Here is a 23608-nt window from a genome sequence, read left to right as displayed (position 1 = left end):
AACCCCAGTATCCCATGGCAACCCACTATAAAGAAGCCAACCACGGGAGTTGTAAAAGCCTAAAAATATGTGCAACAGAGCACATTCAAGACACAATGAGAGTGGAGGAGAGGAGTCATACTGGATCTATACTCTCACAGCTCCCCAGTTTCCAGGCCTCAATGGCGAGGTAGATTTCTCCCCCTCCCTTTAAAACCACGTGCTTTAAACTTATGCAAATACTTGTAAATCAGTGCCTATTTTTAACAGCACATCTCCATGAAATGTTTTTAATATTCATCCTCTAGGAAATTATATATTCTCTAGCACTTTTACATATTTATTTTATTTTCCACGCTGTCGTTGTTGTTAATTCCAGTATTTACACTACTGTGAACATGAATAATGCATAATTTAAATATGCTGTTAATGCTAAAATCTGCTCTGCCTAAATGTCCCATCATGCACCGGGCGACTGTGTGCCTGCTTACTTTGACCTCGTGAGCTACACCTACAATATGACTTCAAATCTGTCACAACAATCTTGTGCCCGATGAAAGCCGACGCTCCAAAACACATTGGCTTTTCATATTTTTGCACTTTTTGAGTGGCAGTTTTTTCAACTTTGTATTAGTTTAGTAGTTAATTTAGTTTCTTATCCAAATCATTAGAGATGTTTAGTAGATTTGTTATTATCTTGTCAGGACTAGTTTATATCAATCAGATGTGTTTTGTTTATTCTGCAGTTTTAGTTATTACACCTCACTGGGAATCATCCACCAACCCAAAGGATTGTCGAAGGATTGATTTAAGTTCTATTCTTGTCCCACTTTGCCTAGTATGAATGTCATGTGTGCGTGAGTGTGGGTGGTGGTCAGAGGGGCAGCTGACACAAACTGGCAGCTGTGGCTGCAATAGTGGTAGTACTACTTATTTGTAGTTGTATTTCCTTATTATTTTTACCTCGTCTGGACTAGATGCCTGGTAGACCCTGCAGGTGTCCTCATAGTGCTGCTCGGCCTCTGCCTGGTCGGTCACGCCGTTGGACTCGTACACTGGGGTCACGTTGTGCACCAGAGCGATGGCCTTCACTGCCTCGTGCACTCGGCTGCTGATTGTCTTTCTCACTTTTGTGGCACCGGGAGCTCTGGAGGCCGGGAGGTCATGGGTCGCCTGAACAACAAGACAATCTTTTTTACAAAAAGATGGAAATGGATTAAGTTTTCTCTCCAGGTCCGTGAGAGCAGAGAGGAAATGCTACTGAGCTTTGGGAATGTGCCACATTTTGTGCATCCACCTCCTGATAGTGTTGTCAAAAGTATTGAAAATCATAGTGTATGTTACATGACCCCGCGCACCCTCCTTTATTTTTATGTATTTTATTATTAATTTTCTGTTGACTTATTTATGTACTAATTTATTTTGTATAATTAAAATTGTATATATTGATTTATTTAGTATTGAAAATCAGATGCTAATTGATACTAAAACTAGAATCGAAACAAAATACTCATTTGAGCAGGTATCGATACTAAAAAAGTCACATTCACAGGACAGAAATGAATAGATTTAGAATGATCATGGGCTGTATAAGACACATAGACTAGTATACACCCATGGACCACAAATGTTGAAAATACTCACAGTTGAATCTTGAAGTTGATATGACTCTGTAGTGAGTTCTACACATTATCAATTTGTAACGTCTTTTACAGAGATCTGGAAAAGCCCTTCCACAAATGCACAAAGCTCAGAACTTCTGCATGTTTTTCACAAATTAAATATTCCAATATTCTCACATTTCATGTTTTGTTTGGACTTCTTTGACTTTCGCACAAACCTAAACGCTGCTCTGTGATTGGTCCTTCCACTGCTGGGCGGATGTAAACCTTACAGAGGGAGAATCTCAAGATGGATTCTTATGAGTTTGTGAACTCACAAATGTCACAAGGATCCATCTTACTACATCAGGTTAATTTAAGTGTCCATTCACACGTATGCAAAACAGGGCTGCAAGATAAATCTCAATCAAATCAGATTTTCAACTGTCACGATTTGAAAATGGCACAAACTAAACATAATTTACATGTGATTCTTGTAGTACCTGTATGTTTATATTTCCGTCTTATCTCACATTTTCCTAGAACAGATTACTTCTACTAAAACAAAAATCCCAAATTCATTGCAATACTCAGGAAAAAAAATATCTTCATCTAAACCCTGAAACTTAAATTACAGGCACATTTAAGCCCATTTTTGATGAATTGCAAAAATATCTGATTAATGTTGTTGTAATAATCCAATTAGGCCTCCCCAGTTTAACATAAGAGCTTTAAATAACGAGTCACTAACAATGTTGGTGATGGACGACTCTTAAGCATAACCAGGTGTTTCTTAAGAAAATATGAACCATGTTGAGCTGTTGTGGCGCTGCTATTTTTGGGTTTGTTAATGGAGGCGTCATTAAAGCAGCAGTGTGTTTGGTGCTTCGCTTTGGGCTGATCCTGTTTCCTGCTTCACCGACCTCTCGTGTCAAAGGGGGACAAAGAGTGTTGTCTGAGGTCAGGAAGCATCCACACAAACAAAAATCACAAACTCAGAACCTCTTTACACAAAGGACACTCTGTTTGTATGAGCGCTTTCCCATGCAAATTTCAAAGAGGACAAGATCTACTTGAGATGACATTTAAAACACGCTAGGCTAGTTTTCTCATAAATCAAATACAGGCAGTGAAACATGCATCATATTGTTTTCCCTGATCTATTTTCCATACATTTTTTTTTTGTTAAAAACAAAGAAAAAGAAAATTCTATTCATTTACAATGGATGGTACGTGGACGCCAAAGGGATTACACAGACATATTATTAAAAATGTGGCTTTCAATCTTCATTTCATAAAATATAAACAAGTCTTTTAACACAAAAATAGTTGAATTTCTTCCTTCAAAGTCTGCACTGTGCTCCAAACCACATTTTTACTGACAGAGAATTGGCTATAGCCCTCTCCATTAAAGCGACCCAAGCTGACAAGTTGATTATTGAAAATTTGAAATGATTGGATCTTGATCTGTATTAAAATTGTTATGAATTGATGATGTAATCAAATTGGGAAGTGTATTAGCATTTTGTTATTTGTTACAAACTGATTGCCACACCGCTGTGTTCTTATATACACAACTAGTCAAAAGTTTGGACACACCCTCTCATTCAATGTTTTTTTTTATCTTTATTTTTAGTACATCAAACATATGAAGCGAGACATATGGAATTATGTAGTAAAGAAGAAGTTAAAGAACTACTAAATATTTTTTGATAAATGCCACAAACTGAATCCGATGTTTTGTTTTTTTACAGTAAAACCAGTAGAAGTGAGCTGATAGAAGTGGATTCAGGATGTTTAACGCTGAGTGTGCTCACCTGAGTGTAAGCACTGAACACGTGGCTCTGCACTTCGTCCATTGAGTCCATACCGTAGGCCACAGTCCCCAGATGCAAACGCCGGAAAACCATTTCATTCTGAGTCAATGTCCCTGTGAGAAAATGTAAAACACAAATATTATCGTCTGTAGAGCTGAACGCTTTGGGAAAAATAGTTTTGTTTTTTTTTACATGTATTGTGATTAGATTTGGGATTTATGTTTTAGCAGTAGGATTCTGTTCAAAGTTCACATTTTGTGTTCAGGAGAATTGACAAAACACTGAAATATGGACTGACAAATGAACTAATAATATGAAATAACATTTCATAACAGGCCAATTGCATCCATTCTAACTGCAATTTGGATCACGATTAATCAAACAGCCCTAACTGTCTAGTTTTATATTGTGTGGATGTCCCTCTCATTGATGGGGTTAAGAGCCAGTATTCTCAGAACTATTATGAGGTATCTTCACATGAAATATTCAAAAGGATTCATTCTTGTGCATAAATGTGTTTTAGATAAAATTTTAAACAATGTTGGAAATGCATTGTTTTCATTTTACCTTATCTGTACATATTTAATTTTTTGATCTGTTCAAGCTGAAATAATGATCTATACACCAAGGTCAAATTCTTTAAAGGGCCCATATTAAGCTATTTTCTGATCTATGTTATAATGTCGTTTTCTCATCATAGTTCTTTTCTCAAACTGAAAACACTCCTTGTGATGTCATGTGGTAATACAGGAAGTGCTCCACTGTGTTTTTAAACTCTATTACTCAAATTACTGAAACATAAATGAGTATAAATGAAACCCATGTATCAATTAAACAAAATACAAATCCTGTCATGTTTTTGAAGAGATAACAGCATTATAACATGGATAAGAGTTCACAAGAGTCAACTCAGCGTAATATAGGACCTTTAAAGTAGAGGAGTTCCCATGCATTTAATACAAAATTCATTGGTATCTGTATCGAATCAATATCCTGAAACTTAGTATCAGGATATTTTAGTACCATAGTATTAATTAATATCGAATCTAAACCAAAACTAACTGGTCTCACCCATCACTACTTTTCACAGTCATATGTTTTGGACTTAGGAGCCTTATTGCGCTTTAAAATGAGGAAATTGCAATCGCTTTACAGGTCATGAGCACTATAAATCAATGGGCCGACACCTTCAGCCTGGAGGAAGTGCCCAGAGCTGAGGAGGTGAGTGGATGAGAAGTCTTTTATGATTTAATGATCAAATAACAGCCAAGACCCCCACCACCCGTAAGCACTCACCCCCCAGAAACAGAGGAAGTGGCTTAGCTCTGCACTTTTAGCACTGTTAGCACTGTCCCCGACACTAAAAGCTTTTCTTAGCCTGGTTTATTTACACAGGCTTTGCTTCATCTATGCCACACAACGAGAGGCGTCACTGTGTCAAACTTTAGTGTTGTTATAGTGAGATGTGGAAGTGACTAATTTAGCGGAGTGATCAGCAATCCAGCCTTTTATTGATCCATACATTTTAGGTTTTCTGTCTTTTAATATGAACATTTGATAGGACAGAATTAAAGTCCCACGTTTTTCATTTTGGTTGTTTTTATTGCATTGAAAAACTTCCGTCCTTACTCTGAGTGGGTTTGCATCTCCACAAACCTGATTCTTATTTTGTCTGGGTTGGGGGCATGTCTCTATGGAAATTTGCGTTACAACATTCAACAGTATGGAACAATTCCATGTAATCCATGCTGTTGACATGCCACCTCCAGAATGTTACGCAGAATTGCATTAAAGGTGCACTATGTAACTTTTTGGTGGAGGGTCCAACACCTGTTTGTTCCATGGAGATGTGGAGATGGAATTGTCCACAGCATTAAATGTGTATACCTCCATGGAGACAAGCAAGTGAAACCAGAAAGGTTTCACAGTGCAGCATTACGTCGATGATGTTTAATACAGACATCCTTCCATAGATTCCAACAGTAGGACAGACACATTGTTCATGTTTGTACCGGTCTTGTCCGTGAGGAGGTAGGAGATGCGTCCCAGTTGTTCCGGGATAGTGCTGGCTCGAACCACTGTCCCAGGAATTTTAGAGTCTTTCTTTATCATCCAACTGAAAACCATTTTCCCCATGTCCAGGTTCACGCGCAAACTGAAAACATTCAAAAAGAAAGGCATTATTATTACTACATTATTATTCTGCAGAAATGTACCTGCTATAGTCATATTTCAAATGACTGTGATTAAGTATAAAAGTAATGTAAAGCTTTTATTGTCTCCTTATACATAAATTCCTGTTGTAGAAACAGGGGCACATAGATTCATTTAACAAACAAAAGAAACTTCAATCACTGCACATTCACAATCCCAAGCGAGGCCGGGCCTTGATGATACTGGGATGGGAGACCACTGGGAATACCATGTGCCACAGTGAGGTAGTAGTGACTCTAAAGCAAACTGTTGTTGTGTCCTTAGGCAAGACACTTTACCCACATTGCCTAGGTGGTCGGATGGTGCAGATTGGCAGCCTTGTGTCCACTGTGAAGGGGCTTGGGTGTCTTGAAAGGCACCGTGTAAATGTAAAGCATATGTAGAGTGAGTGAGGGAATAGTGCTGGTCAGAGAGGCTGTTGGGGCAGTGTGGATTTTAATGAAAAGGCCGATGAAGTGAAGGTGTAGCTAATAAAATGGCCACCCCCCTGTGTAGTGTGTGTAGTGGTTATGTTTTTCACTGTTTCACTCTGTAATGCAAAGCATTATCAAGCTCTTTTGGAACTTTTACTATTGTTGTAACACTGCAATTTCCCTTTGGGGGAGAAAATCACAGTTTCCCAGTCTTTAATTATAATCATCAATTTGATTATATTTTTTATATGTACAAATTGTACAGTTTCAATGTAAACTCACCTGATGGGGATGATGTGAGAGAGCAGTAACAGGAACCGTAGAATCTGCAGGTACCATCGTCCAGCGAAGTGTTGTAGAGCCACCATCACCATGGAAACCACCACCAGGGCCCCGAACAGGATCTTAGTGAGAGTGTTCACCTCCAGGTCAAACAAGCCCGCCTGAAACACAAAGGTATTAAAAGTACTGATAAATGGAGGCAAGTGGAGACAAAATGAAGCACACCATAATATGATAAAACCCTGAGTATTTAGATCTGTTACCAGTTTAAGTTTTTATCACAAGAACTTCAAGAATTCAATTAAACTATTGTCAAGCCTCAACATTAAATTTGCGCAAAAACATTATTTACGTTAGGGAGGGGTGATACTGACAAAAATGAACATCTCAATATTTTTTTTGCATCTTCATAACAATAGCAAAAGAAAAAATGAAATTCTGTCAACTGGGCAAGAGTTTTAGAGTGAAGACGTGTCACCACTCTCAAACTCTCATACTCTCGAATTCTCTAACTCTTATACTCTAAAGCTGTCAAACTCCTGTCCAGTTGACAGAATGGATCATACCTGAATGACTGAAGGATTACACAGACATCTCCATAAAAATATAACAGCATCTGGAGTGTGCTAAAGTGTGCCTATATATGTCTTTGTGTGTAAAATATGAACGGAGTAGAAATATCACTTTATCCTCTTGTTTGGGGGAGATCACTAGGTCCACATAGACACAGGGAGAACATGTAAACTCCATCTGAAAAGGTCCCAGCATATGTAGAGTGAGTGAGCGAATAGTGCTGGTCAGAGAGGCCGTTGGGGCAGTGTAGACTTTAATGAAAAGGCCAATGAAGTGAAGGTGTAGCTAATAAAATGGCCACCCTCCCTGTGTAGTGTGTGTAGTGGTTATGTTTTTCACTGTTTCACTCTGTACCTTGTTTCGGGGGTTGGAGGTGTTCATGACGCTGCGCAGCTCTCGGCCTGTGTAAATCACCACCCCCATTACTGTGCCTGAGAGCGAGGGGGGAGAGAGGGGAAGAGGGGGGAATGAGAAAGAGAGGGATAGAGAGGCAGAGAAGGAGTGAGAATGAGAGGGAGAAATGGGGAGGGAGAGAGAGACCGAGGTGAGGAGAGGAAAAGGGGGGGGGGGGGAACAAAGAAGAAGAGACAGGCAAAGTAAGAGGGAAGAGAGGAAGGGGGGGTGAGAAAGAGAGGAAAGATTAGAGATGGAGGAAGCAACAAAGAGGGAGAGAAAGTGAGAAAGAGCGGGAGAGAAAGTGAGAAAGAGCGGGAGAGAAACAGAGATAAGGAGGTAGGAAGTTAGAAAAAATAGGGGAGAGGAGAGAGGGGGGTAGAGAGACAGAGGAAGAGTAAATTGAGAAAAAGAGGAGAGGAAAGAAAGGAGAGGGGGGAGAATGTTAAAAACTGTAAGACTCCAGTAAAATCAAGACACACCATAAACCAGAGGACGTCAAAGAGATGTTTCCCAGACGCCTAATCCCCACATAAATAAACCACTCAGTCAAAATGTCATTTAAAATATCACATCCAGATTTTCTATTGTCTAATGGCAAACACATGTGCAGGAGAATCAGTGTGTATTCCCCATAGAGACCTCCTCTAGGAGCTTTCACAAGGTAATATTTTATGAGTAGTGAGTTAAAACATTTATGAATGATTATAAAGAATTGAATTAAAATTACAATAGGACATAATCGTGTAAGAGACTGCCATCTGTACTAAATTAAACAAACGTATGTATCTAGAATCTACTGACTTACAGTTTTTGGCTAAATGTGTCCGGCTGGAGATAGATAGGTTCAATGCCATACTGTGGAAATTTGCAGGCCAAGTAGAAGCATCTCCACAGAGACAAGCAGACGCCAGAGAAAAGTTACATAGTACGGCATTGAACCCATCTATCAACACATTTAGCACAAAAAAAAAAAAATGTAATTCAATTGATGCTAGATATACAAGTCTTCATGGAGACCAGCAGAGAAGCTACACAGTGAACCTTTAACCTGACAAGAACTCACTGAGCTCAAAATTATATTTATAATTATAAGGAACAAGGTCTCACACAACATCTCTACAAATATGTTCTGAAGTGAATGGGATTCTTGTATAAGTTTAGATCAAATTTTAATGCTGTTTCAAGTATCACTGTTCCAGAAAAAATATATTATATTTTTTCCTAGATTTTTCCAACCCAACAAATGTCAATCCACAACAGCTTTTTAGCATCTGAATGTTATTTTACCAGAAGCTATAACAGTGCTTGCCCAGAGGGTGTTTTCAATGCTGAGACTTTCGTTGACTGGGTGGTCTCCGTCTTCCTAAAAACAGGAAAATAAAAATAATGTAAAATTATGCATGTTTCAAGAATCAGTGTCATGTTAATATGAATTTGTAAGTGTAGAGAGGGAGCGGTAGTCTCACTTACTCTTGTGAATGTGCCAATAAAGTTGTGGATATCTATGTTTGGTTCTTCGGCGTAAACGTACGATCTGATTTGCAGGAGGTCCTGGAAGACATAAATAAAATGTATTTGTATTCAGTTGTGTTTTGATGAGCAAACATGAGGCGCACTTAAGTAAACACATCCAACACATCGCAGGCTACTTTCCATTGTTTTCTCATTCAAAATCCATAAGCAAATTATACCTAGAAACTGGATGCAAGTGTAGTGCCAAACTTCAGGGTAGTTGGTGGGACAATGACCAAAAAAATATTATTCTGTCAAAATCCTGCTAACCCTGACCTGTATAAACATGTTCTGAAATGGTAATATGTGTCTCGGAAATCTATTTTTTCCTATTTCTATTTATCTTTTTAATACACACATATACATATTTAGCCATTTTCTGATCTATGTTATAATGATGTTTCCTCATCACAAACAGACCTGGGGTTGTATTTTGTTTCATTCACACATGTTTACATAACATAAACCCTGCATATTTAGGCTGTGGTCTTTTCTCAAACTAAAAACATTCTGGCCTTGTGATGACATCATGTGGTAATACAAGAAGTGTTTCACTATGTTTTTAAACTCCAAACACCTTCAGTAGAATCATTTGGATGACTTCAGCCCTGGAATTGGCAATCTCTACAGAACTAAAGGTAAAAGGAGCCGTTAACTTGAAAACTACCACTTCATGACATCACAAGGTGGAACAGAGCATTGTAGACAGACTAATAATCCAGGGTTACTCAAACCTGTGTGAATGAAACAAACCACAACTCCAAGTATGTTTTTGAGGAGGTAAAAACATTCTAACATGGCTTAAGGCTCACAAGTGTCACAAGAGTCAATTTTATGTAAAACAGGACTTTTTAACATCTGCCACTATAGATTTAAAACAACCTTTAAGACAAATTGTATTTACGGAAATATTAAGGAATATCTCTGCGTATAAAGTGTCCCTGAATGCACAAATGGATGACTGACGTATTGAATTTCCAGACTCACACCAGCAGTGGGCAGCCTCTGTGTACAGGCCACTGGGAGGCGCAGTTTCCAGTCAGTCTCTCCATCGAGCTGGTCAGTGCGCAGGAAACAGGAGCCTGTAAAACACAGGCGACATTAACCTCTAGAGGGCGATAGGACACAATGATTTCATTAAGGACCAATGAAAATGAATGTAGAGTAAATCATGTTACAGATGCATTTTGTCACATTATTTTTAACTATCAATACAAAATTAACACTGTCACCCATGTTTACAAGTACAGCCAAAGAGCCAAACATACACATTTATTTTGTATTTTGGCAGTCCCTGGTTCAGGCCCTGGTTCAGTCCCTGGTTTAGTCCCTGGTTTAGTCCTGATATAGGCACGCCTCAATCCCCATGTGGATCTGGTTTAGTCCATGTTCAATCCTTGTCTAGTCCTGGATTAATCTTTTGGTTTAGTCTTTCCTGATTCAGTCCTGATCAAGTCCTGGATAATTCCTGGCATGGACCTGGATTAGTCCAGGTTCTGTTCTGATCTAGTCCAGGTTTGTCCAGGGCTAGTGTTGGTTTAAGATTTTGTTTTAGTCTTCGTTTAGACCCTTTTTAGATCCCAGTCTGGTTTTAGTCCTGGTTCAATCCTGGTTCAATCCTGGTTCAGTCTTCATTAGACCATTTCAGATCCTAGTTAGGTCCCAGTCTAGTCTTAGTTTAATCTTGGTTTAATCCTGATTAAATCTTGTTTTAATCCTAATTTAATCCTGGTTTCATCATAGTTTAGACCCTGGTTAGGCCCCAGTCTAGTCTTAGTCCTGGTTTAACCCTGGTGTAATCTTTGTTTAATCCTGGTTTAGACACTGGTTAGCTCCGAGTGTAGTCATAGTCCTGGTTTAGTTCCGGTTTCAGTCCTGATTTATTCCTGATTTAGTTTATGAATCACTGCTGAATAACAAAACAAGTTACTTAGTTCCAGAGTCAAAACAAGTCTCTGAAACTACAACACAAGTTACCAACCTCCCAGTGAAATGTATCAATATTAGTGAATGGGACACAGATGAGAACTAGAGGTTATGGGTTAGATAATTGTCTTTACAAGTGGGGGGTCGAGGTGCAACCACCCACAAACTGCATCCACCCATCCCCCACTCTCTGCATGCATCATCCTGCCCCAAAATCCTGCTTGGCCCTTCATAATTGACCTAATGGCCTCCACATGGAACAGAGATAACACAGCACTTTTCCAGTAAAACCACGCTCTCCTTCCCCCAACAGGAACACACAGCAACAACACACATAACTGCTACCTTTTGTGCCTTCAATTTGACCTTTTATATATTAATTAAATAAAGTTGTTAAGAAATAAGGAGCTTGAAAATACAGCTGCGTGAATATCCAAAAAGGTTTAGGTTAGGTGTGAAATTTATGTTTGCAAATCCGGATTCAGGTGAAGTCCACATTTTAAACTTGTTCCGTATTAGGCCTGTCTCAATAACAATTTTTGAGGTGCGATATATTGCTGAAGTGAATATAGATGATAAACAATAATATTGAAACAAGCAGAAGCAAAATTATCTCCAAAAATGTATTATAAATGTTCAATATAACAGAATAAATAACAGAATGCAAGAGTTAAGTAGTTAGTTTGAATCTATGAGTCAAGAAGTGAGTACAAAAAGAAGAGTGAAATCTGACCTGCTAAAATAATACAAGAATCCCACACATTTCACAACATGTTTGTAGGTGTAAACTACAGGTTAGGTTAGTAGTTTTGACTGTAATTATTTTTTATATATTAATAACACTAATTATAATAGTTATAATTGTAGTCTTTGCACTTTCATAATTACAAATGTAATTAAGATCATTGGTGCAGCTCTAGTTTAACTCTCCTCATCCTGTGGATTTGAACTTTCATTCATAATTAAAATGTCAGTTATATTATCGTGGTTACCTCATGGGTTAGAGGAGTGGCTGTGCTCCAGGGCAGTTTGGGTAAGGGAGACTTTTATTTAATAACAATTGAAAAAACTACAACTGCTTGAAGAGCCAATGTTATGCCATTTTCTGATCTATTTTATAATGTTGTTTCCTCATCACAAACATACCTGGAGTTGTGTTTTGTTAACTTGAAAACTACTACATCATGACATCACAAAGTGGAACAGAGCATTTTTTGACCTTTGGAGATGTAGGCAGACTAATAAACCAGCCTTACTGAAACCTGTGAATGAAAAAAAAAAAAACACAACTCCGGGTATGTTTTTAAGGAGATCACTTGGATTAAATCTGATAAGATTCCATTTTGTGTAATATAGGACCTTTAAAGAGGGGATATCCCATTGTTAAAGTTCATGTACCTCATTTTTCTCCATATATTTGTGCAAAGTTTGTCTCGCCTTAGTACAGACCTATTGTATAAGCAGCTCTTGAGGTCAAAATAAGTCAGCTGTGTACTACCTGCATCTAATTATAAACCGTTTCATTGTACGATAATCAAGAAGTGCACTTTAGCATGCTAGTTGTGGTTAGCATTAACTTGCCACCAAAACTCTGGTCTCTAAAAGTTGTGAAACTCGCTTATAAACTCATTGTGATGAAGAATTAGGATGCTTGAAATGCATAAGGAAAGTGATAAGTTTGGACTACAACTGTTTAAAATTAACTAGTTCTGTTTTTCACGTTTTTAAGATTTTTTTTCTTTTTTCTCCCCTATATAGAGTACATTGTAAAGCTGCGCACTAGTATCCAATTGTGAAACAGGGAATGAGATTGGAGGGATGTTGTTTGTGTGTTCCACCTTGCTTCACTGCCAAAGGATTTGTAAGAACTAGGAAAGCATTAGACCAATTTAAATACCTCCTTCCTGCTTTCATGTTCTGAACACGAGGTATCTGATCTTTGAAGCAACACACAGTAGGTAAATAAATAACTTAAAAACATTTCAATAGAAAGTGTAAGATTCACACATATAAGCACGCACCCATGGCTTGCTTTTGTGTGTCTCCTTTTGAATATTATTTTGTATATGTGCAAATGCAGAGCTATGAAGCATACATTAACACATTGGGAGCGTCTCTTAATCCGTATTTGATTACCGGGATGAGCTGACCCATCTCACAGTTCAAGCAGTCTTTGCATTGGAGTTTGGTGTACCTTCATGTTCCCATCCTCCTAATTTGACAGACAAAAGCTTTTCTAAGAGGGTGAATCAAACAAAGTGTGAACTGCTCAACTGTGGATGTTAGGATTAATCGGTTTTACAACAAAAAAAATTCACAGGAAGACACATTATGGGTCTTATACAAGCAAAAGTGGGCGTGTACTTTGAGTTATGGAACTAATAACCAAAATTATTTCCACGAAACAATTAAATATTAAAAAAGCTATTTGCTGCGTTTCAGACGATATCGCAATACTGTATAGGCTAATAATAATTAAAAGGGCCAATATTACACTGTTTTCTGATCCATGTTATAATGTTGTTTCCTCATCACAAACAGACACACACACATTTAACACACAAACCCTGCATATTAGGTAGGTAAATGTAGCTTCATGAACAGAGCATTTTGAGCTTTGGAGATACCGACAGCCTAATAATAAAGTATTTCTCAAATGTGTGAATGAAACAAAACAACTCCAGGTATGTTTCTGAGGAGGTAAAAACATTCTAACATGACTTAAAGCTCACAAGGGTAAATTTTTGCATAATATAGGACCTTTAATACAGATGAGGAGCAGACAATATGAATTAAGGTCATCTTATTCTGCATAAAAACTGCTAACCTTGTAGTTTGTGTCTGTAAAAACATTATACATACGTGTCTCTATAGTTTCTGTAATAGTTATATGTGTTAGACACAAAACCCCACGTTATATTTTTTTTTGCATAGAGAAACTTTGCAGCTTTGGCTAATTACAATCATACAAACTGATCAAATCAGATCAATCATACCTCATGTTTCAGTTCTAGTTCTAACGGACGTCTTAAGGCACTTAAAGAGCGGTTCTCCTAATCACACTTTAGTTCATGTTTTAGACTTCCTGTCCGGACTCAAGGTAATCCCTCCACCTCAGCACCCCTTTTAATCACTCCATTTCCCATTTTCCTTTCTCAACCTCCTCTCCTCCTGCCCCCTCTCTCCTTTCCTTTCCCTCCCCTCGTTCCTCCTCCTCTCTCTCTCTCCACTTTTCCTCTCCCTTTCATTCTTTTTGCTCCTCTCTCCTCCCTTCTGTCCCCTCCTCTTACTCGCCTGCTCCCATCCTCTTTCCTCCCTCCTCCTTCCTTTTGCCCCCCTCCTTTCTCCTCCTGCCCCCCTCCTCTTCTTCTGACCCCTCCTTCTCTCTCCCCCTCTCTAATCCTAACCACTTATAGCACATTTTTAAACATTTCCAAAGTGCTGCACAGATAAATGAAAACAGTAAAGCGTGAATAAAATATTAGATAAAAAGCATTAAATCACTCCTCCTCTTTCCCTCCTTTCTCCCGCTCTTCTCTCTCCTTTTCCTCCCCCTCTCTCTCCCTCCTTGCCTCATCTCCACCCCCCTCTTTCTCTCTCCTCATTTCACCCCCTCTCTCATTTTCCCTCCTCCCGTCTCCATCCCTTTCTCCTCCTCTCTACCCATCTCTCTCTTTTTCGCTCTCCTCATGTCTCTCTTCCTCTCTCTTTCTCTCACCTCCTCTCTCTACCCCTCACCCTCTCCCTTTTTCTCTCTCAACTCTTCACCCTCTCTTTTTCTCTCTCGTCCTCTCTTTACCCGCTTCTCTTTTTCTCTCTCGTCCTCTCTCTACCCCCTATTTCTCTCTTCCTCTCCTCCCCTTTTAACACAGGGACATCTTGAGTTGGAGGTGAGGTCCAACGAGCAGCAGATGTTTTACCGTTTCTCTCTGAGGTCCTTAAGAAGATCATGTCTGCTGGAACACGCTGGTTCTGCAAAGACAGGACATAAGGACAAATTCAATATGAGATTACTATTAAATTCATATTTGGTTCATTTTAAGCTCAAGTCTCTTTTATTTGTCTCATTCTGCAAACCAATCTCTCTGCAGGTATCAATAAAGTCACCTGAACCATCATTTGTGTTGTATTACTTTGCATAAATCTGCCTAACCCTAGCCCTAAAGCAGTTTTAAACCCCCACAGAGAATCAGTGCATGGTGGTGTCTGTGAACATGAAACATTTTACACAAATCAACCTACTTTATAGATTTTACTGGTGAAACTTTTCCCAAATTCTCCATTGGGATTAGCAGAATTCTTAACCGGAAGTGCCACCGCAAAGAGAGCGTGGTTTAGAAGCATAAGGTCAAAGAAAAACCAACAAACAAATGGGGCATTGATCCAATAGTCTTAAGGCCACTCCAGACCAGATCAACACCGTGAAACCACTGAGAACTGCTGACCCATGATTTGCACTGGGCCATATGGCAAAAATTATGATTCAGTTGTTTTTGTACTCAATTAAAAAAAAAGTATTTTCTTATGATCAAAATGTTGTTAATATTGTTAATGTTTTACTAATGCAGACGTCCTGTCAGGAAAAGCATGTGGTTTGGTTATTGTGTTAAAATGGGATGGATTAAAAGTCCATCTAATTCACTTTCATGGAATCAACACTAAAGAAGGAATATAGTGACAAAAATGAACATCTCTTTGAACTCTTTTGATAACAACAGAGCAATCAGACCATATTTCAACAAACTTCTTGACTTGTTTGATTTGTTGACTTTTACATGAAGTACTTTGGTTATCAGAAGTGGCTTTAAATGTGCTGTAGAAATAAACTTGAATTGAATTGAGCATAAATGTGAAATTACTGCAAAAATGATCTATAAACCTGCACTTGATATCCTTTTACAATAGGACTTTTTTGCAGGTTTGATTCATTACCGATATACCTGATATTTAAAAACAATATTTGGGAGCACTTCTGGGTCTGGGAATATGCAATGGTAAAAAAAAGAAGTGCTGTTCAAAAATGTGCAACTAGGCATTTAAAAAGACAAAAAAACACCCTTCAATAAAAGTCCTTTATTAGAGCAAAGGACAAGAGGGCCTTCTTCAGGGCAGATTCATTCATAAAAACACAAGGAGACAAGGCATCATGAGAGAGACTGAAATTGGACAGAAACAAAAAAGGAAGGATACACAAACCATCAATAGAATATAAACCCAGTGAAAAAATGCACTTTAAAGAAGACCCACTGTGCTTCTGTCTGCTCTATAGTTATAATCTATGACACCCATGGATCATTATGTTAGAATTTGCACACACAATATTAATCTAAAATTATTTTGTTGATTTGCGAGTTAGAAAACTGCAGTGCCCAATGGGACCTGACGTCGCCGTAAACATCATCACAACAAAAAGCTGTGTAGCGGTCGGCCCCTCCTATGGACAGCTGCATATCACACTTGCGAGTGGCGGATTTTAATTTCCATTTGTACCAAAATGACTATGCAACGCTGCCAAATCCTAATAAAATTGAAGAACTAAGAAAGTATGTTACAGTGGGCGTATGCCGGTGACGGTGAAAACGGGTTGCTCGGCAATAGGGTGTCTTGATAATTAGCGATTAAAGATTGCTTAAACATGCACAAATCACTTCAAATCCAGCTCCGAGAGGGTAAATGGTTTCGGGAAACAACTGTAACGTGGTAAAAAAGAACCAACTCTGAAAAGTCCATTTTCCAAGCTGATCATTCACCAAATGTCCACTTTGATTAATGTTCGACCAACTACACAGCCAGTGTGTGATTTGAGTAACTTTACGATGGTTTGCTGAGTAATGTTTGTTTAAATGTTTAGAGCGACATGTGTGACCTGTCCTTCAGCTGCTGCAGTGATCCAGAAGGAATCCATCAACACAAACTGACAGGGCTCCTCTCATGTTTCATTTAAGACTCACTATTCACACTGAAACACTAACATGGGTGGGGGAGATGAATAGGCTGCGTTCACATCACATTACAACATTGTACAATCCCTATAGTTTAAAACAGAGCTCAACTCAATGGTGGAATTTTCTGTTTAAAGAGCCCATGTTACACTATTTTCTGATCGATGTTATAAAGTTGTTTCCTCATCACAAAAATATCTGGAGTTGTGTTTTTTTTTCATTCACACATGTTTAACACACAAACTCTGCATATTTAGGCAGAGTTCTTTTCTCAAACTGAAAACACTCTGTTCCACCTTGTGATGTCATGTGGTAATACAGGAAGTGCTCCACTGTGTTTTTAAACACCATATAACTTCACTAGAATTATTTGGGTGATTTCAGACCTAGAATTACCACTCTCTACTGAACTAAACATAAACGGTAGCTGTTAATTTGAAAACTACCACTTCATGACGTTACAAGGTGGAACAGAGCATTTTGAGCTTTGGAGATGTAGACAGACTATTTCCTAATAATGCACGGTTACTCAAACATGTATGAATGAAACAAAACACAACTCCAGATATGTTTATGAGGAGGTAACAACATTATAAACGTGGGTTAAAGCTCACAAGAATGTAATATAGGACCTTCAACTGTGAAATTGCAGATGTGTTGACCTGCTTTATGGTTAATATCTGTGTAATCACTGGGCCTATCCACATGAAACAAAAACCGTCACAAAGTTCAAAGTTCATATTCTCTGTCGGGCTAAAGGAACAAGAGTAGCAATATTTGTTCTCAATAACTTCAGAAAGTGGTGTCATTATTCAACTCCAAAGTAGGGATGTCACAATATCAAATGTCTGCATTTTAGCAGTTATTCTGAGAAAAAACATGATTATTGACACCATGACTGAACAACAGTGAAATCCTTCATTTTCTTTCATTTCCATTATGAAAATGTAACAATATGTGACCTGGATTAACAAACGTTGTTAATGAAAAAGTGAAGTTGCGGTGACAAAAACAGACAGATGAAAAAGCACTTTACATTAATTGACTCTTTTGGAGAATAGAGTGATTCATTTTGTTTTTAAAATTGCTCTGAAGGCTCGTCATGTTAATTACAATACTGACTTATTGTTTCAAAAATGACAAATGGATCAATTAAGTTTGGGGTTCGATATTAACATTTTCTTTGTATTAATTAATAACTTTTTTTTTTTTTAATTATGACAAGATCTGAGCTGTAGAGGGTTGAATGAATAACTTCTATGACTCATTCAGTGTTTCATTTCAGTGTTAGTATTTCATTCAAACTCTGTTATCGTGACAGGCCAACTGTTATGTTTTTATTTTTTTAACTCTCACTGTTATATTGTGATCTGAGTAATCATCTGTGATTCCATGGAAACATAAGAGTTAAAACCATAATTCGAAACATTCTCAGGTAGGCCAAATAAAAGCCAGGTTTGTGGAGACGCAAGCCTGCTCACAGAAAGGAAGCATGTTTTTCATGTTTTTTATCAGTGCAATGAAAACAACATGCTTTTGTTTAGCCTCTTTTTGGCTAAAAAGTTACAAAAAGACTATATTACACAAAAGTGACTCTTGTGAGCTTTAAGCCATGTTATAATATTGTTACCTAATCAAAAATGATTCTAGTGAAGGCCTATGGAGTTTAAAAACACAGTGGAGCACTTCCTGTATTACTATATGACATCACAAGGTGGAACAGAGCGTTCTATGTTTGAGAGAAGAATCCAGCCTAAATATACAGAGTTTGTGTGTTAAACGTATGAATGAAACAAAACACAACCCCAGGTCTGTTTGTGATGAGGAAACATAACATAGATCAGAAAATAGCATAATATAGGCCCTTTAAATATGAATTATTTCTCATCTAGAAACATGACTTCTTTAAACTTTTTTCAAGAAATAGTTTTGCTTGCATGTTTTTCTTAGTTTAACTGTTGAACATCATCGATCAAATCTCTTCACAAACGAGCTACATAAAAATTAAGTGCTTTCAAAAATCCAAAACTATCAATAAAAAGTGAATTTCTGTTTCAGATCTAATTAAAGGGACGCCTGTTGCTAAGACATGTATTGACTTTGACACAAGCTAGATCTCATGATTGATCCAAAGATGACAAAATCTTTACAAAATCTTTACTAACTCTTTTCCTGTCAGGCTCCGTCACAACAAAAGTACCAACCATCCCCCGAGTTTTCACTGTCATAAAACGCTCTATTGTTGAATCTCAAACTGCTCACAGATGCGGAGCTTCTCAAACAGTGGTACATGGACCTCCAAGTGGAATTATTTAAACAATAGGCTCCGTGCACAGCAGCGTGCTAGCTAGCTCGCTATGTCTCAAAGCTAATAGTCGCTTTTATTAAAGTCAGAAAACATAAAATAATCAATTCAAATTCAAATATAAATATAAATAATAAATAAATAAAGACAACTCAATTATTTTTATATGTAGAATACTTCAGTTTGGGGTGTTGTTTTAATATTTATTATGCCTCAAAATTAGCATTAGCATTGAGACGCAAACATATCTCTTTCTGAAATATTAATTATATTTGTGTAGTGTTTAACATGTTGTCAGTGATATCCACCCACAGCTCCCAGTCCACTGCCTGATCTTTACATATTTGTTTTAGCATGACTCGGCAAAAACCTCATAGAAATTAAATTGGACAGAAAGTAGTGATGCCAACAGTTAGGTTGCTGGCCACTGTTGTGCACAGAGACTATTGGTGAGAAATTTTTAGAGCAATGTTTTAGGTTTGACATTTTAATTACAACTGGAGTCTTAATTTTTCTTCATAATAAATGTACAATTTGAAAACGTATAAATGATAATTGCAAAAACTAAATGAAAAGTTCTTAAACCCATTCTATGCAACTTTTTTTGCACTGAAAAATATGCAAAAATGTGCGTCATTACTGTGAGTGGACTTGCATCTCCACAAACCTGACTCTGGGAACTGAGTGTGAATGGGGCTATAGAGATGTCGACACTCTTCAGTCTGGTACAGAATGCCAGAACATTCACACATGCACCAGTCCTTTATAATCTTTCATTTCACATATTTAACTCCAATTTGTCCAAAAGATCCACTCAATCCAACCCACAATGAAGACTATTCCCTTTATAAACTAATGCCAAACCTTCTCCACGATGATGAGGTCACCCACTTGGATCCCGCTGCTTTTCACCTTCACCGTCCCTGGAACATGCAAAATAAAGAGTAAATTAATGATGCATTACCGACAGATGATGGCAAATGAAACAAGTGGCTCCGTATTAATGTTTCAATCAAATCCTGTAGTCAAATCCAATGGCTCCTTCTGCCTTCTGAGTCACGGTTCACTTGGTCTGCTTAGGCTAAAGACGTTTCCAGGGATATAATTCAACAAAATGATGTGCTTTCAAGATGTTTATATAATTTGAAATAACTTAATAATGTCTAGGAAATAGGTCAAAGAAACAGGATTATGCAACTTTACACATAAAAATGCATATATTTTTTATGCTACTTTTGACTAACAAAAACACATAATGAAAAAAATGCAAGAAGCTGAATGTGATATTGCAGAACATTTTTTATACAAAGCAGTAACATCTCCATGGAGCGAGCCGGTAGAGGACCCTCCATCATAAAAGTTACATAGTGCAACTTTAACCCAGTAAGTGCATATATTATTGCAAACAGAGGAGACATGGACCGAACTTGCAAACCATGTGATATAAAACACTGCAAAAGTCATATATAGGACACATCAAATCAAAGACGGTCCTTTTGGGTTTATTACCAACTTTAGTTTTATTCGCTGGATCTGGCAACCCAAAGTAAGGAGCTTGTTCTGTTCTCTGATTGGTTAACTTTGAAATTGAAATCAACATTATAATTATGATTAGTAAAAACAAAATTGAATCTGAAAACAACCAAGATGTTTAGAGTCACAAATTAACACAGTTCTGATAAAGTTTCATAATAACATCTTCTCGATATAAAAAATATATATGGTTTTTCATTTTTGTCAATATCTCCCATGAACTCTAGGTTTGCTTATTCATTAAGTATGTTTACAAGCTCATAAAGTTTGAGTTTAAGAGAATATGGGGGCTTTAAAGGAATGCTGGGAGGTTCAGGCATTTCTCCATTAGCAACGAACAGGCAAAAAATAGTTTAGAAAAGATTCCTGACCTTTGCTCTCTGACCTGACCCCTGGGCTTTGCATATGTAAGGCATTAAACAGCATTAATACAGGTATGCAGCCATTGGTTTTCACTTTTAGTAACGTTAATTGTGACTAATAGCAACACTTGTGTATCTTATAGGAGGGTTTCAGATTACATTACAGATTTATTGAGTTATTAAGTGTTTAAGATGGGGGAGGTTATTTTCAGTTACCAATACACAGTCATTATTTAAGTTGGATAAATATACCGGCAAATTGAAAAATATTAGATTGTAATGTATGTTTTACATTGGTCCAGGAAGATTAGCATTTGATTAGACCGAAATCTGAACTGCTAAACTAATACAAGAATCCCATGCATTTCAGAACGTGTATGTAGAGGTCTAAACTACAGGGTTAGCAACTTTTACACAGAATAAAACCCCATGGAGCCGCAGGGAGGGCATCAGACACAGGGATATTTCAGAACATGTTTGTAGAGGTCTAAACTACAGGAAGACACAAGACAGGATATTTTGTTGTTTGCACAAGAAATTCTGTCACTTAAAGCAGCACCATGTAACCTTTGTCACCTGCATGATTCCATGGAAACAGAAAGTTTAAACCATACTTGGGAACATTCTCCATGGAGATAGAGACGTTTTAATACATACTGTGGTAGATTATAGCCAATGGGGCAATATTTCCATGGAGACAAGCAGGTCTGTGGAGATGCGAGCCTGCTCACAGTAGTGACAAATGCTTTTCAGTGCAATAAAAACATCCAACATAAAAAAATAGGCTTTTATTTTAGTCAGTTGATAATTTTTTTTAATCGTGATGATTGTCCTGAGTTAACGCATGATTAATCAAATTTAATTTAACCTTTTTAAAAGGTAAAGTTTAATGACATATTTGGCTTTTTTATGACATAGTTAGCATTTTCCTTGTTTTCACATTGCTTACTTGACTAATGCCTTTATTTGTCAGCATAAACACAATGTAGAAATCTGTTATGGAGAAAACATACAGGTCTAACTAATAATGTGAAGCAGTGACATTAGGATAAGTCTGTTTCATTATCATCAGTATCCATTCATTTAAACACTGTTGCGGCTCAACAGTAATGTGCTCTGTAAAAACACACTGAAGCATTTCCTGTATTACTAGATGACATCACAAGGTGGAACAGTGTGTTTTCCATCTGAGAGAAAAACTCAGTCAATTATAACATAAATCAGAAAACAGAATAATATGGGCCTTTTAATGGTTTTAGTTTTTTGTATTTCGATTACAGTTTTCATAATTGATGAGGACCAAAATTCACAATACATATTTGAAGTCTGACTCTGACTGAATATGTAAAGAGGTCATTTTAACATATTTAACCTAAAAACAACTCCCTAACAAACTTGTAATCCCTATAATTACACAGACCGGGGTGAGTTTTAGGATCGTAAAGTTCTTACAAAGTGCAGATATGCGGTGGGGCAGCTAATGCGGAGGTAAGCTAGCTGTAGTGTTTATGTGAAAGACAAGCTGCCACATCAAAGCTCCAGAGTGATGGAAACCACGGAAACCACCTCTGTTTTTTTATGGCCAGTAGCACTTTATCCAACAGCACATTTCCCCTTCTCCCCATAAGATTTAACAGCCCCACCACCTACAGTGAACAGATAAACCTGCTAAAACAACACTGGCACAATCATAAGCAGGTGGAGAGTTTTGTATGGACTTAAAGGGCCCATATTACACCATTTTCTGATCTATGTTATGTTTCCTCATCACAAACAGACCTGGAGTTGTGTTTTGTTTCATTCACACATTTAACACACATACCCAGCATATTAAACAGAAAACACTCAAACACACTCTGTTCCACCTTGTGATGTCATGGGGCAATACAGGAAGTGCTCCACTGTGTTTTTAAACTCCACACAACTTCACTAGAATCATTTGGGTGATTTCAGACCTGGAATTGCCAATCTCTACTGAACAAAAGGTAAAAGGAGCCGTTAACTTGAAAACTGCCGATTTATGACATCATAAGGTGGAAAAGACCATTTTGAGCTTTGGAGATGAAGACAGACAGATTACTCAAAAATGTGTCAATGAAACAAAACATAACTCTGGGTATGTTTTTGAGGATGTAACAACATTCTAACATGACTTAAAGCTCACAAGAGTCCTATTTTTAATGTTTTAAATGGACCTATACACTCACCTAAAGGATTATTAGGAACACCTGTTCAATTTCTCCTTAATGCAATTATCTAATCAACCAATCATGTGGCAGTTGCTTCAATGCATTTAGGGGTGTGGTCCTGGTCAAGACAATCTCCTGAACTCCAAACTGAATGTCAGAATGGGAAAGAAAGGTGATTTAAGCAATTTTGAGCGTGGCATGGTTGTTGGTGCAAGACGGGCCAGTCTGAGTATTTCACAATCTGCTCAGTTACTGGGATTTTCACGCACAACCATTTCTAGGGTTTACAAAGAATGGTGTGAAAAGGGAAAAACATCCAGTATGCGGCAGTCCTGTGGGCGAAAATGCCTTGTTGATGCTAGAGGTCAGAGGAGAATGGGCCGAGTGATTCAAGCTGATAGAAGATCAACGTTGACTGAAATAACCACTCGTTACAACCGAGGAATGCAGCAAAGCATTTGTGAAGCCACAACACGCACAACCTTGAGGCGGATGGGCTACAACAGCAGAAGACCCCCCCGGGTACCACTCATCTCCACTACAAATAGGAAAAAGAGGCTACAA

The 23608-nt window shown here is 37.7% G+C and overlaps 2 protein-coding genes across 2 annotated transcripts in view; both read right to left on the bottom strand.

The window, feature by feature from the left end:
* zfp64 (zinc finger protein 64 homolog (mouse)) overlaps positions 1-23608 on the bottom strand; it is a 182435-nt gene that overhangs the window by 71115 nt on the left and 87712 nt on the right. The gene's annotated exons all lie outside the window — the stretch shown is intronic.
* Positions 1-23608, bottom strand: part of LOC117373746 (probable phospholipid-transporting ATPase IIA) — a 60473-nt gene that overhangs the window by 30391 nt on the left and 6474 nt on the right. The window contains exons 5-14 of the mRNA XM_033969840.2: positions 19825-19883; positions 14634-14685; positions 9775-9869; positions 8746-8826; positions 8563-8638; positions 7234-7310; positions 6307-6467; positions 5410-5552; positions 3398-3510; positions 943-1152 (exon numbers count right to left, since the gene is read on the bottom strand). Coding sequence (XP_033825731.1) covers positions 943-1152; positions 3398-3510; positions 5410-5552; positions 6307-6467; positions 7234-7310; positions 8563-8638; positions 8746-8826; positions 9775-9869; positions 14634-14685; positions 19825-19883 — 1067 coding nt within the window. The remainder of the gene's footprint in view (positions 1-942; positions 1153-3397; positions 3511-5409; positions 5553-6306; positions 6468-7233; positions 7311-8562; positions 8639-8745; positions 8827-9774; positions 9870-14633; positions 14686-19824; positions 19884-23608) is intronic.

The sequence above is a fragment of the Periophthalmus magnuspinnatus genome, chromosome 7 (assembly GCF_009829125.3).
Source record: "Periophthalmus magnuspinnatus isolate fPerMag1 chromosome 7, fPerMag1.2.pri, whole genome shotgun sequence".
NCBI classification, from domain to species: domain Eukaryota; kingdom Metazoa; phylum Chordata; class Actinopteri; order Gobiiformes; family Gobiidae; genus Periophthalmus; species Periophthalmus magnuspinnatus.
This window is presented reverse-complemented; position numbering and strand designations above follow the sequence as displayed.